General features: G+C 43.2%; 1 protein-coding gene across 5 annotated transcripts in view; it reads right to left on the bottom strand.

Annotated features, from left to right (window-relative positions):
• Positions 1-11,651, bottom strand: part of LOC140731850 (transmembrane protein 120A-like) — a 39,375-nt gene extending 27,724 nt beyond the window's left edge. For 3 of the 5 annotated variants that reach the window (XM_073053764.1, XM_073053765.1, XM_073053766.1), the window contains exons 1-6: positions 11,469-11,651; positions 5,774-5,892; positions 4,641-4,802; positions 3,717-3,776; positions 3,537-3,632; positions 2,328-2,417 (exon numbers count right to left, since the gene is read on the bottom strand). In XM_073053764.1, coding sequence (XP_072909865.1) covers positions 2,328-2,417; positions 3,537-3,632; positions 3,717-3,776; positions 4,641-4,802; positions 5,774-5,892; positions 11,469-11,531 — 590 coding nt within the window. In that variant the 5' untranslated portion in view covers positions 11,532-11,651. The remainder of the gene's footprint in view (positions 1-2,327; positions 2,418-3,536; positions 3,633-3,716; positions 3,777-4,640; positions 4,803-5,773; positions 5,893-11,468) is intronic. The other 2 variants (XM_073053761.1, XM_073053763.1) reach the window with 2 other exon arrangements.
• Between the last annotated feature and the right edge of the window lie 4,217 nt (positions 11,652-15,868).

The following is a 15,868-nucleotide window of genomic DNA, read 5'->3' as shown; positions in this document are numbered from 1 at the left end:
GAAGAATTTAATAAGTACTTTAGATCTGTCTTCACTAAGGAAGACACAAGCAATCTCTCAGATGTATGGATGGGCCAAGGACATAGGGTAACAGAGGAAATGAAACAGATTGACATTAGGAAGGAAACGGTGATGAGTAGACTGATGGGACTGAAGGCTGACAAATCCCCAGGTCCAGATGGTCTGCATCCTAGGGTACTAAAGGAGGTGGCCCTGGAAATTGCGGATGCATTGGTAAACATTTTCCAATGTTCCTTAGATTCAGGATCAGTTCCTGAGGATTGGAGAATGGCTAATGTTATCCCACTTTTTAAGAAAGGAGGGGGGAGAAAACAGAGAACTATCAACCTGTCAGCCTGACATTGGTAGTGGGGAAGATGCTAGAGTCCATTATTAAAGATGAAATAGTGGCAAATCTAGGTAGCAGTGATAGGATTGGGCCGAGCCAGCATGGATTTACCAAGGGTAAATCATGCTTGACTAATCTATTGGAGTTTTTCGAGGATGTAACCAGGAAGTTAGACAAGGGAGATCCAGTGGATGTAGTGTACCTCGATTTTCAGAAGGCATTTGATAAGGTCCCACATAGGAGATCGGTGGGTAAAATCAAAGCTCATGGCATCGGGGGGAAGACATTGACATGGATAGAAAACTGGTTGGCAGATAGAAAGCAAAGGGTAGCGGTGAATGGGTGTTTCTCGGAATGGCAGGTGGTGACTAGTGGGGTGCCACAGGGCTCGGTATTGGGACCACAGCTGTTTACGATTTACGTCAACGATTTAGATGAAGGCATTGAGAATAACATCAGCAAATTTGCTGATGATACTAAGCTGGGTGGCAGTGTGACATGTGATGAGGATGTTAGGAGAATTCAGGGTGACTTGGATAGGCTGGGTGAGTGGGCAGATACTTGGCAGATGGCGTTTAATTTGAATAAGTGTGAGGTTATCCACTTTGAGAGTAAGAACAGGAAGGCAGATTATTATCTGAACGGTGTAGAGTTAGGTAAGGGAGAAATACAAAGAGATCTAGGAGTCCTTGTTCATCAGTCACTGAAGGTGAATGAGCAAGTGCAGCAGGCAGTGAAGAAGGCTAATGGAATGTTGGCCTTTATTACAAAGGGAATTGAGTACAAGAGCAAGGAAATCCTCTTGCATTTGTACAGAGCCCTGGTGAGACCACACCTGGAGTATTGTGTACAGTTTTGGTCTCCAGGGTTAAGGAAGGACATCCTGGTTGTAGAGGAAGTGCAGCGTAGATTCACAAGGTTAATCCCTGGGATGTCTGGACTGTCTTACGCAAAGAGGTTAGACAGACTGGGCTTGTACACGCTGGAATTAAGGAGATTGAGAGGGGATCTGATTGAAACATATAAGATTATTAAGGGATTGGACAAGATAGAGGCAGGAAATATGTTCCAGATGCTGGGAGAGTCCAGTACCAGAGGGCATGGTTTGAGAATAAGGGGTAAGTCAATTAGGACAGAGTTAAGGAAAAACTACTTCTCCCAGAGAGTTGTGGGGGTGTGGAATGCACTGCCTCGGAAGGCAGTGGAGGCCAATTCTCTGGATGCTTTCAAGAAGGAGCTAGATAGGTATCTTATGGATAGGGGAATCAAGGGATATGGGACAGGGCAGGAACCGGGTATTGATAGTAGATGGTCAGCCATGATCTCAGAATGGCGGTGCAGGCTCGAAGGGCCGAATGGTCTACTTCTGCACCTATTGTCTATTGTCAATTGTAAATGCAAGCAGGCTTTTTTCACTGAGGTTGGGTGGGACTACAACCAGATTGAAAGATGAAACATTTAAAAGGAACACGAGGGGAAACTTCTTCACTCAGAGGATGGTGAAAGCGTGGAACGAGCTGCCAGCGCATGTGGTGGATGTGGGGTTGATTTCAACCTTTAAGAGGTTTGGATAGGTACAGGATGGTAGGGCTATGGAGGGCTATATCGACTAGTGTAGGTTGATGGGAGTAGGCAGTTTAAATATTTGGCAGGGCTGATGGGCCAAGGGGCCTGATTCTGTGTTGTACTTTTCTATGACTCTTTTGGATTCCGATGTTAAACTTGACATGTGCAGAAGTACAAAGTTGTGGTCAGTTTCAAGGTGCAATGATGCCAAATGCCATTGCCCTTCAGGTAGTCCAAGCCAGTGAAAATCTTCACTGCATCATTATAGGAACTGGAAGGAAGATTAAAGGTTTGTGGATTCGCATTCACAGCTTCGGGCCAATACAGAGGGAAGTGATGTGGGAGTGAGGCACTGAAGCAGAAGGTACAGGAGTGCCTTGTGCAGATCTCGGACGGGTGGCGATGCCCTTACCTGGATCCATTGTTAATGAGGATGCTCTCTCTGATTGTCAGTGTGCAGTAGTACCACACCAACAGGAAGTTGAACATGGAATCTGCCACCCTGCACAGGAACAAATCCAAAGGAGTCATAAGTTAATTCACATGGACGATGCCCTGATCAGCAGAGTCATCGGGTTGAAAGCAGACTCAGAGTGAAGGGGCGTGTAAAATCTGAATGGCTATCGTGGATGGTGGAGTATCAGAATTTAAACTACCCCTCAACAAGGCCGCCCGACCTGCTGGATAGCAGACATTCAGCAGGGGGCTGCCAAGCTAGCAGGTCCTCGGCTGGATCACAAGGCTGACCAAATTGGTACAGCTCTGATCTTATCATAGCAGGGATTCCTTACCAAGCCACCAGCCACTTGGCCCGTCGGGTCAAGGCTAACCCTATCAGTCCCAATCCATTTGCTCATTTCCCTGCAGCCTTACAGCTTATCCTGTCTCTTCTCCACCATCTCATTCCTTACCACTTACCTGCACCCAAGAATGCTGAGCAGAGGTCGGTTAACTGTTGGGATGCAGGAGGAATCTGAAGCACCCAGTGGAGATCCACGTGGTCACCGGGGCGGGGGGAACTGGTACGCTCCACGCAGACAGCACCACGGGTCAGAGTTGAACTGTGTAGCACGAGGCAGCAGCTCTACGAGTTACACCGTCGACCCTACCCCGTCCCACGACTGGGCTCAGCACCAGAGTGTTAGGAAGGATGAAATCGCCGGCATTTCTACCTGGGGTAGGATTGAGAGGACAAATGCCCATGCTGGGCAAGGGCGGGGTCTGGCACAGCTGAAAGACTGCTGTGCCGCTTACATGGAAGCTGTGCTCAAGGAGCAAATGGCCATGCCCAGGAACTGCAGCCCGTCGAGCTCAGGATGCAGCAAGGAGGGAGAAGAACCTTCCCTGCACCCACTGTAGCCCAAGGCAATTCAGCCCTCCTCCGTGGCAATGCACAATTTCAATCCTTACTGTCCAAAAAAAAATATTCTGGCATATGATCTGCTCTAATCTTGTCTTCCAATTGCCAAAACGTCCCAAATTCTAAGGAAATACTCGAGCAACCAAACACCCTCCTTCACCGGTCGGAGGTCGTGAGTTTGGCCGGAGGAAAGAGGGGCTGGAGTGCAAGAGTCGCCTCCCCACTTGTTGGAGCAACGCCACGTGCCAAGCAACACCTCACCTGGAGTTCAGCAGGAACCTGCAGCTGAAGGAGATGAGGAGCAGGATGATGGTGAGACACAGCTTGAACTTTTCATACTCATCCTTGTAGGCAAACCTGACGTGTGGAAAACAAGCAGACAGTCACGTGCAAGTTCAGAGCAGATAAAGAAATGCAGATCTGAGCCCTTTAGTCACTCACTTTGCCTGCTTGCTAAGCAGAGTCACGTTGACATTCCCGAGTACCAGGGTTAAGTACAACCTGCAAAAGAAGAAGGTGATCAGGAGATGGCTGGAAAAGACAGTGCATCCAATGAGGACAAAGTAGTGAGAACAGTGAGACAGCTTCCAAATCAATGACACACTGCGTAGCTGAAATGCTGATGATATAAGTGCTGGCTCTCAAAACAGAGCTGCAGGAATTCCAGGCAATCCACAACATCGGATCCCTTTGACAATGACAGGACAGGACCTAGATGGCAGATCTTCCCCCCTTACAAATGAGACGGGTCAGTGGAGGGCATTGCATAGAAGGAAACTGGGCCAGAACCCCAGTATACCCAAATTCCCAGCTGTTATGGGATCCCTTCCTGACCAATCACCCTTGTATCTAAGGTCAGGAAATTCATTACAATCTGTAATAAGTGTTAAATTTCCCAATAACCCAGGGTAAGGAAGACACATGTAAAGATGTAGCCCACGTGCATTTGTAATTTCTTCTCTACTGCATGGTTTAACTTCAGTGTGTTCCTTCTACAATAGAAGTGGTGGAAATTTCAGTTTAAGAAATTGTTTGCATATAATATGTCCAACAGATCTACTGCTCTGTTTCCAAGCAAACACATACAAAATGCTGGAGAAACTCAGCAGGTCAGGCAGCATCTATAGAAAGGGATAAACAATTGACACTTTGAACAGAGACCCTCCTTCCAGACTGGAAAGGAAGGGGGAAGAAGTCAGAACTCAATAAGGTGGGAGGAATAAGAGCTAGAAGGTTTACAGGTGAAGTCAGGTGAGGCGGGGGGAGTGAAGTGCTGCTCGTAAAGCTTGTGAGTTTCCGGAGATACAAACTCATCTACGACGCCCAAAGGATCACACAGAAAGGTTCTCCATAATCACTGCTTACCCATTTTTCTTTGGGAGAAAAGCTTCCATTTCAAAGAAGATGTTTTGCCTTTCCTTCATCAACTCCTTGATGAATTCAATGTCCCTTGTATGCTCTTCATTCTCCAATGGCTCACATCTGTGAGGAGATCTTGCATCAGCTTGACACACTCTGTCCAATCCACTGTGTGAGAGAACCACTAGGGATTAACACACTCTGCCCAGTGTGAGAGAGCCACTAGGGATTAACACACTCTGCCCAGTGTGAGAGAGCCACTAGGGATTAACACACTCTGCCCAGTGTGAGAGAGCCACTAGGGATTAACACACTCTGCCCAGTGTGAGAGAGCCACTAGGGATTAACACACTCTGCCCAGTGTGAGAGAGCCACTAGGGATTAACACACTCTGCCCAGTGTGAGAGAGCCACTAGGTATTAACACACTCTGCCCAGTGTGAGAGAGCCACTAGGGATTAACACACTCTGCCCAGTGTGAGAGAGCCACTAGGGATTAACACACTCTGCCCAGTGTGAGACAGCCACTAGGGATTAACACACTCTGCCCAGTGTGAGACAGCCACTAGGGATTAACACACTCTGCCCAGTGTGAGACAGCCACTAGGGATTAACACACTCTGCCCAGTGTGAGAGAGCCACTAGGGATTAACACACTCTGCCCAGTGTGAGACAGCCACTAGGGATTAACACACTCTGCCCAGTGTGAGACAGCCACTAGAAATACTTGGCTCAGTCAGCTGCCCCGTCACCACTCAGTCAGAAGATTATGGGTTCACTCTGAGATCATGATCCAGGTTTACAATGTAGTGCAACTCTTCTGGCTGAGAAGTTGAGACGGCAGATTGAGAGTATGCACAAGATTATAAGGCACTGTGGACAGTACTTACCCCTTGGCAAACACAAACATTGTCATCCCTTTTCTCTACCCTATGTTAACGATTCACCAGAATTTAATTATGAATAATAGAATACCTAGGACTTCAGCAGAAAGTGAAATGCAATATATAAGTGTTTCCACTTAACTTTGTTTCCTTTCTTTCTCCTGGAAAAGGTCAGCAACATTATTTGAAACAAAAAAAGGGAGCAGGGACACGAGAATTTAGCTAAGCCGACCCATCTACTGAAAACATTATTTACCGTCCAAGATTATTGGAGAGCTCCTTGTATTTCTTCTTCTGGCGTTCAATGGAACTGAGGCATGAATTCTGAAGTTTGATGACCTCTTCTAACTGCTGCTTGTAGAGCTTGTGTGTTTCCTGAGGTGCAGAAGCAGGGAAAATGAAAATATCCTTGTAAACTTACTGGCTGCAAACCCTTCACACTTTTGCTTTGATTTTGCTTGACAACTTAACTGCAGCCCAAAGAATAACAACTGCTACAGCAAAATGAAAAAGGCAAGCTTTCTTGGGGGTTTATAAATTTCCATTTCCCTACGCTCATCTAATACTCAGTTTCCTTCACTTCATCTTCAAGAATCCTAATGTCCTAATGTTTCCTACCAATCCCTCCTCTCGCTTGAAAATCTCAATGACTTAACTTTGTACTAACCTGGACTAACATCATCTTATGCAATCTCCTATGCATAGTCTTTTGATAATTTGCTCCAACTTAGGTGAGATATAAAAACAAGCCTACATTGGATATTCACTGAAGGTTGGAAAAAGATTTGGGATCCCTCAGCTTTAACTTGGTACACTTGCAATATACTTCACTAGTAGAAAACAGGCAAGAAAAATATTAAACAAGATCATGAAATCATATTTTCCATCAGGGAGAATAATTTTATCTAAAGCATGCTTTCTTTTCATTGTGGTGTTGAAATAAACATAGGAAGAAAAACAGAAGAAATAAAATCTTTCACAACCTGGGAGTTTAACCTGTATAAGGTCCATCCTTTTACACAATATAATCTGGAATGAACTCATGTTTGTTGGCTCCTAAGGATCAAGCTATACTTTAGCTGGTACCTGGCTTCCCATTTCAGCCACCAAAGTTCCACTGTCACCTCAGTGTTTAGAGATACAGAACGGTAGCAGCTACTCAGTCGCGACCTCAACCTCTCGTCCACCGTTTTTCTGCTATCTGCCTTCTCTGTTTCCTACTTTCTCTGCAAAATATTTGTGTTGCTAGAAAACAAATTAAGTAGACAGCAGCAAACATTTCCCACTTCAGTCCTGAAGCTTTAAGTACCCTTGGACAGAGTAAGGAAGCATCAGAAAGCTCTGAGGTCCTACTGCAGAAGAACGGTTGTAATTACACAAGTCTGATACTTTGCATTTCACATGAAAGCCTCCTTGAATGAGAAGAATCACAGTATAGGGGTCTACACTTCAAGACACCTTCCAGGACATGAGCATATGATTAAGTCTGATACTTTAGTGCAGTACTAAAGGGGACTTGCACTAAAAGAGGTACATACACCTTCTAGCCTTGTGCTTTGTTCCACCAAAGCTCTTTTTGTGCTATGACCAGAATTTCTCTTCAATGAAAGTCAGCACCTTCAATGAAGTTCTCAATATGTAACATATTAGTCTTTACTGGTGCCCAAGATGACTTGAGTATATCCTTCAAAAGTAAGCGAAAAATTCTCCTACTGAAGTGTCACTATTGGTTGAGTTTTCAGGTAAACAACATGGCACATGCGTGATTAGGTTTGCATGATTAAATGATTGCCAACTGCAACATGAATGCAAGTAGGATCATCCTGGAGACTACAATCAACAAAGTTGCCTTTCACAAAATGCTGGAAGAACTCAGCAGGTCGGGCAGAGTCTATGGAGGGGAATAACCAGTCAATGTTTCAGGCTGAGACCCTTTAATCAGGACTGGAAAGGAAGGGTGTAGAAGCCATAATCCAGTATCATATTCTCGAAGTGTGGTTGAAACTCACCTCATCCCCAGACAGTCAAATAGGGGCAAAATCATTTAATGTCTCTCAGGAAAATACACAATGCAGGAAGGAACGGGGAATACATGTGGGGAAACCAGAATAACAGATTTAGAGTCATAGAGCACTACAGCACAGAAACAGGCCCTTCAGCCCATCTAATCCATGCCAAACTATTAATTTTTCCTAGTCCCATCATCTTGCACACAGACCATAACCCTCCATACTCTTCCCATTCACATACCTATCCCAACTACTTTAAAATGCTGCATCCATCACTTCCGTAGGCAACTCATTCTACATTCCCACCACCCTCTGAGTGAAGAAGTTCCCTCTCAGGTTTCCCTTAAATATTTTACTTTTCTCCCTTCAACTATGATCTCTAGTTTTAATCTCACCCAACCTCAATGAAAAAAAACTGCTTCCATTTATACTGTCTATACCCCTCATGAATCTGTGTGCCTCTTTCAAATCTCTCCTCATTCTCCTATGCTCCAGGGAACAAAGTCCTAACCTATTCAGCCTTTTCCCATAACCCGGGTCATTTACTGAGACAGGTGTGTAAAAAGGGCCCAAAGGATCATTGGGGACCTGAGTCATCCCAACCACAAACCGTTCCAGCTGCTGCCATCTGGGAAACCGTACCACAGCATAAAAGCCAGGACCAACAGGTTCCAGGACAGCTTCTTCCACCAGGCCATCAGACTAATTAATTCATGCTGACACAATTGTATTTCGAAGTTATATTGACTGTCCTGTTGTATATCTTACTGTACATACTATTTATTCCAAATTACTGTAATTTCCACATTGTACACGATGTAACAAAGATTTTTACTCCTCACGTATGTGAATAAAGTCAATTCAATTAAATATCATTGATACCTTTCCTATAAGTAGGTGACCAGAACATGTACAATACATAAAATTTGGCCTCACCAATGTGTTATACAACTTCAACATAACATCCAAACTCCTGTATTCAATACTGTGATTTATGAAGGCCAATATGTCAAAAGTTCTCTTAATGACCCTATCTACCTATGACACCGCTTTCAAGAAATTATGAATCTCTATTCCCAGATCCCTTTGTTCTAATGCATTCTTCAGTCCCTATTGTTCACCGTATAGACCCTACCCTTGTTTGTCCTCCCAAAATGCAACACCTCACACCTACCTGCATTAAGTTCCATCTGCCGTTTCTCAGCCCATTTTTCCAGCTGGTCTGGATCCCACTGCAAACTTTGATATCCTTCCTTGCTGTCCACTATGCTCTCGTTCTTGGTGTCACCTGCAAACTTGCTGGTCCAATGTACTATATTATCATCCAGATTGTTGATATAGACAACCAACCCAGCACTGATACCTGCAGCACTCCACTAGCCACAGATCTCGTCAGAGACGCAACCATCTACTGCCACTCTCCGGCTTCTCCTGAATGCCAAACAACTGAATCAGCTTCCCATCAGAACTCTGTCAAAGGCCTCTGTTATAGACCATGTCCAGTGCCTTTCCTCCATTGACTTTCCCGATAAACTTATTGAAAAACATTTTGGTTGGACATGACCTACCAAGCACAAAGCCATGTTGACTATGTGGCAAATGGAATATGTTTATTTATTTATTTAATTTAGAGAGACAGTGTGGAACAGGTCCGTCTGACCCTTTGAGCCATGCCACCGAGCATCCCACCTATGTAACTCTAATCTAATCACAGGACAATCTACAGTGACCAATTAACCTACTAACCGTTATGTGTTTGGACTGGGGGTGAAAACCCACAAATTCCACATGTAGGACGTGCAAACTCCTTACACAAGGACTAGGATTAAATTCCAACCTCCGATGCCTTCAAGTTGCAATAACGTTATGCTAACTGCTACACAATCAATTATCAATTCACAGAACATAGAAACATAGAAAACCTACAGCACAATACAGGCCCTTCAGCCCACAAAGTTGAACCGAACATGTCCTTACCTTAGAAATTACCTTGGGTTACCCATAGCCCTCTATTTTTCTGAGCTCCATGTACTTGTCCAGGAGTCTCTTCAAAGACCCTATCGTATCCACCTCCACCACAGTCACCAGCAGCCCATTCCACACACTCACCACTCTCTGCGTAAAAAAATTACCCGACATCTCCTCTGACCCTACTTCCAAGCACCTTAAAACTGTGCCCTCTCGTGCTAGCCATTTCACCCCTGGGGAAAAGCCTCTGGCTATCCACACGATCAATGCCTCCCATCATCTTATACACCTCTATCAGGTCACCTTTCATCCTTCATCGCTCCAAGGAAAAAAGGCCCAGTTCACTCAACCCACATTCCCACACAATGGCCATTTACTTTGAATAAATTGTCATGGCGGAAAAAGCAGAACAAGCTCTTTTTGCCCCCAACAATTAATACCACCAGAAGACCTGGATTGTTAAATTAAAACAAATTTTAATCTGTTTGTTCTATGTAATCAATGCATTTCAAACGTATGCATATACTGTGGAGCCTGGTTAATTGGGGCAGCTGTCTATTTGATGCAACTGTTAAAGAAAAACTAAATCCAGAACATAGTCAGGATTCCCTTAGTTTATCTGGGACACTATGCTGTTCAACTGGGGCAGAAGACTGTTGCCTAACAGTTTCTAACTAGCATCAGTTGTGTGCACTTGCACGATCATTAGACGATGTGATCGGTTTTAAAATAGCATCAGTTGTGTGTGTTTGTATTCAAGGAGGAGTGATTTTTGCCACTGACAGTTGGCAAGAAATAAACAGTAAGACAATTCAGAACTGTTTTGCTCACTGCGGTTCTGGCTTGGTGATGCCAGAAACGGCTGGGAGTAAAAATTAAATGATTCCACCACTTCAACAAGATATGAATTACAAAGGATTTGAAGACCTTGACAATGTTACAATGAAAACGAAGATTTGGCGGGTGTAATTGTCTAAAGCATTGTATGGACAGTCCATTATCTGCACTAGGTATCTTTGTGGATTTTGTTCACAAAGAATCAATTAAAAGAACACAGCAGATGAATTCCTCTGTCAATAACTATTAGGAACTAATACACAGCTTTATAGTACTGTAGAGGTATTGGTAGTGTACTAAATTGTTCTGTATTTCATTTAAATACTTAAATTGTTACTCAATTAAATGGCAGTTTGTCTGGTTTATATTTTTTAACTATTTCAATGAAGCTTCGGCTAATTCGGACAGCCACTTAATTGGGACAAAATGCACCATGTGTCCCAATTAACCAGAAAACACTTTATATAAAATGGCACTTTGGGTAATTAAGATAACAGATAAATTTATGTTGATACTTAATAAAATAAACTATTCGTTTCTCCTTTACAGGTTTTTACTCAACTTTGCACACCATTTTGTTATTAACATACTGTAAATCATACGTGCTAAATAACAAATGTTATTAAGCACTAATAGTCAGTCAGTTCAGTCACACTCCCAGCTCGTCTATAGCTCTGCCTACATCTCTGACAGAAATAAATCACTGCACAAAGAAAGGAAAATATAAAGATCTAAGTGTGTATTAAGATGGTTGCAAACTGCTCTCATTGAAGGATGCAATTTAACAGTAATGTTTTTTGCTAGTTATGCTAAATTAACGTCCTTTTATAACCAAGTTGGACAGATAAGATGAAACAGCAATATATTGTGGAGAGGAAGTATTTGAGAAGCCGTTTTCCCCTGGAGATGAGACACGTTGCAGTTCTAAAACTGGACTGCAAACTCTGGCCTTTGACAACAACCCGGCCTCATCAGCAGCAGAGTGCTAGACAGATGGCATCATGGCCAATCAGGAGGAAGAGACTCAAGAAATTCACCAATGGGAGACAGGCAGAAGGCGGGGTCTCGGTCAGTGACTCTGGAATCTCAAGTCGAGGAGCGGATCCACGGCCCTGGAAGGAGGCGGATTGTCCTCACCTGCAACGTCTGGTAATCCTTGTCCAGGAGTTCCCATTCCTCCCAGCATTCCTGGAAAGCCATTCTGCTCCCGCCGGATCCCCTTCCCGGACCTGGATCCGGGTGCGTCTTTTCTACAAGTAACGCTACATCACAACAAAATAGGCCGCACGCTTCCGGGTAAGGATGATGTGACCAATCACTGTCGCAGGTTGGGATAGGGCCCGCCCTCTTTTCCTCTGCCCAATGGAATCACCAGCAGAACAATCGCCGCCGAATGCACGTGCAGGCCTTTGCCCAATGGGCTGCAAGAGTGGTGTGTCAGGTTCAGGGGCGGGCCTTCGCTGGGCTGCTGCTCGCTGGAGGCTGCGGTTTGTGGTTAGATCGGATGTAGTTTGCCTAACACCGGAGTGTTTCAAAAGGATTGGCAGATAAATAAGTATTTTTACAAGAATTTTTAAAAAATGTTGAAAACATTCAACAGGTCAGACAAAAGAGAAACAGATTACGTTGCCAAGCACTTCTACATCTGTAAGCTGACATGCTGGGTGTTTACAGCATTTTCAGTTTCTTACGTTGAATTAAAAAAAATATAGGGCTGTAGGAAAGCCAAGAAATTTGGAATCAGTAAATTGTGCTATAATACTGTAATATTTATAATAATAGTGCACAGCAGCGTAAACCATTATCAAAACTACTGTGGATCTTCACTGACCACAAAACTCCATTGCACCAGCCACAGCAGCGAGAGGCCTGGTATCCCAAGCTCTCAGCTCGCTGATTTATCCAGTGCGAGGGCACATCTGTGGCTGAATGTCCTGGCACATTTTCTTGCTCCATGAGCTTTATTATCGCCAAGTATGAGGACACATACAGGGAATTTGATGCCGGTTTCCCTGAGCCCTCTGTGTGCAGAATTAAAAGCAAACAAAAACGATAGTGCAAATAATCATAAATTATATACAATGAGGTCCACCTCATTGAATGTACAGGTGAACTTGATTTATAATAGACTAAAATTCAAGTGTTCATAAGAATGATGGCATATGGAAAGAATCGGAGGAGCACACAATTGCTTGGTGCAGTCACAAAGGCTCTAAATGGAAAGGTCACTGTCCAAGGGTCTCCCTCTGTTGGACATTGAGGGGCGAGAAAACGTTGTACCGTTTGCTTAAGGAAGATTGATATAAAGTAAATGGAATGTCTTTTACTGGGAATATTTTTAAAGTTTGTATAGATAGTAAAATTTTTGAAGTTTAGTCCTTTGATGTCCTCCTGCCTTCCACCAGTCAACCATAATGACAAGTGGAGAGCATTGTATCATTGTGATGGAATTCCTGCCACTTGTCTAGGTGGGTGTTGGACCCTCAACTCACAGAAGTGTAACACCATAAAGGACAAAGCAACCCACTGTACTGGTTTGCCATATTGCCACCGAAAGCAACCAACAGCCCTCCACCCTCTCCTTTCTCTTCACCCCCTGCCATTCTGTAATGGCTGCTATGTACTCTTGATAAAAACACCACCGTTGTTTATCTAGACCAGAACACCCGGGGCTACATCACCGAATGTGGCAGCCTGTGGTCAAGTGATGGGTAAACCCTCTCATTGGTCTTAGAAGGAAGAAGAAACGTATGAGAACTGCATGATAAGACACAAACTTCCCTATTTCTCTTTCCACGTTTCAGCTCCCTCACCGAGACTCAAGTTCAGAAAGCTAGGCTGATCCCCTGGGGTAGTGTTGCACTTTCTGATAAGATATTATATTCAAATCAATATGGAAACATTAAAGAAAGAATTCCCGGTGGCCAAATGTTTTAATTCAGATTCCCATTCCTATTCCAATGCTCCTCTTGTGCCAAGATGAGGCCACCCTCAGGGTGCAGAGCAACACCTGGATACCCTCCCTGATGGTATGAATATCGAAATCTCCTTCCGGTAAACAAGTTCCTCCCCTCCCTTCCTCTATTTCCCACTCTGACCTTTTACTTCTTCTCACCTGCCTATTACCCCCCTGGGTCCCCTCCTCCTTCCTTTTCTCCTATTGTCCACTCTCCTCTCCTATCAGATTCCTCCTTCCCACCTTGCTCTTGACCCTTCCCACCCACCGGATACACCTATGATCCTCCAGCCAGCCTCTTTCCTCTCACCCCACCTTTTTATTCTGGCATCTCCCCCCTCCTAATGAAGGGTCTTGGCTCAAAAACATGTTACTCTTTCCTGTAACTGCTCGATCCCTTCAGCGTTTTGTGTGCGTTGCTTTGGGTGTTTATTCATGTTTGTGCAACATTTTCACTAGCTACATCCAAGTAACCTGTCTCATACGAGATTTGTAAACATATTCTGGCTGGGCTGTCTGGGGCTATATTCTGTGTGTGCAAATGAATCAAGAAACATAAAAGATCCTGAGGCATTACTCAAAGAAGGAGGGGACTTGCACCAGTCTCTGTAGAGGGTTTGTCCCTATGCCAACACATATAAGACAGATGTTTAAGCACTTTGCTCTCTATTATGTGCCTGCTGTGTTCCCCTGCATTCAAAAGCGATTACTCCAGCAAGGATATATTTGCAGCAAAAAGAATGCCATGAAGCTGTGAAAGAAGATGTATATTACTGTTGCTCTTTTCTATAAATGCATAGAAATGCACTATTTGGATCCTGTTATTAAGTAGTGAGTAAATGGCTCTAATTTGTTTTAACCATTAATTTCAATGCACTTCTTGTCATTTTCCTAGTTTGCCTTAGGAACAAACTAGAAATTAATTTGCAGCCTCTTAACCTTCTGCATGAGTGAGGTCCTCCAACCCTACATTCTGGCTCACTTGACATTTGGATTGGCATCTTGTCTCTCAACCCCTGGAAATAATTTGATCCTTTAATCTGTTAAAACATGTATTATATCTATCCAATTGGGTGTACTGTACTGAAAAGATGTTTTCAATCATAGAATTTCTGTTTTTTTTGTATCAGTAGCATCCTATTAAACTTCACTGAGCCTTTTCTAAAGCAATTAGTATCATGTGAACCCCAAAACTGAAAGAAGACAGCAACAGGCTTTATTAGGAAGTGACCTAATCACACCACTCATAAATTCTTGAATATTAATTTTGATGTTACTTTACAGGTCTCAGTACAGACACCATTTGTGCAAAGTCAGAGAGTGATTCATCTTGTCAAAGGGCATGGCTTTAAGATAGTTAATGAGTTAAACAGTAGAGATTAATTATTCACCATGCAAAAGGACTCAATCACAGATTGGTACAACACAAGAAGAGGCTATTCAGTCCATTACATCTGCATCAGTTCATTTAAGGGACAATCCAGACTATCCCACACATCGGAATTCAGTTTCAATTTTCCCTCCAAGTCGTGATCCAATTTCTTTCCAAGGACTGCTAATCAATTTGAATTCGAACCACTTGTATGCAAATTATTTTCCTTATCTTAGTTCAAATTCTTTTGTGAATCACTACAAAACTCTGCCTTCTCCAATCATTAGAAGCAGATTCTAATTCCAAACCCTATAACATTTTGATAACTCTGTCAAAGTTCTTCATGCTAAGGAAAAATGTTCCAGCTTTTCCAGCCTATCCACATACCTAATCTCTTTTGGTTGGAATAATTTCAGTAAATTTCTTCTGTATCCTGTTCAAACTCTATACTTCTCTAGTCCTTCTCTAGTTCTCTAGATGGGGTGCACACAACTGGCCACAATATTCCACTGGAGCCATCTTCGTGTCCTGTACAGGTTCAGTAGAACATCTTGATGTAGGAGGTCTTTGCCTCCATTTATAAAACCCAGGATTCCATGTGCTTCATTAAGGTAAGGATACAACAGACAGATATAGGTAGGTTAAGGGAATGGGCCAAGATCCAAAACTGAGATATAATGTGGGAAATATGAAATATCCATCTTGGTTGGAAAAGTGAAAAGGCTATTACTAAAAAAGGTGAGAGACCGAGAGCTTTGAAATAGAGAGATATCTGGTGTCCTAGTGCATGATTCATAAAAAGCAAACACAACATTATCATTTATTGAAAGGCTGGTTTAAATCAAAAGTGGGGTTGTTATACATCAGTTGTAAAGGGATTTAACAAGACAATTTTTAGTTCTCTGTATAGTAATGGTCTCCTTAAGGAAGGATTTTAATTTGTTGGAAGCAGCTCAGAGAATGTTAACATTTTATGAGGAACATTGGAGCAACTAAGATTGAATCCAATCGAATTTAAAAGCATGTAAGGTGACTTATGTGAAACACTAAGATCCCAGGGGGTCTTGACATGACAGATACAGCGAGGATGTTTCCTATCGTGGGAAAATCTAGAAACGACAGTCACTGTTTAAAAATAACAGGTCACCCATTTATGGAAGAGATGAGGAATTTTTTTTTTCGCAAATGGTTTTGAGTTCCTCGAACTTC

This window comes from Hemitrygon akajei, chromosome 8, assembly GCF_048418815.1.
Source record: "Hemitrygon akajei chromosome 8, sHemAka1.3, whole genome shotgun sequence".
Classification (NCBI taxonomy): Eukaryota; Metazoa; Chordata; class Chondrichthyes; order Myliobatiformes; family Dasyatidae; genus Hemitrygon; species Hemitrygon akajei.
This window is presented reverse-complemented; position numbering and strand designations above follow the sequence as displayed.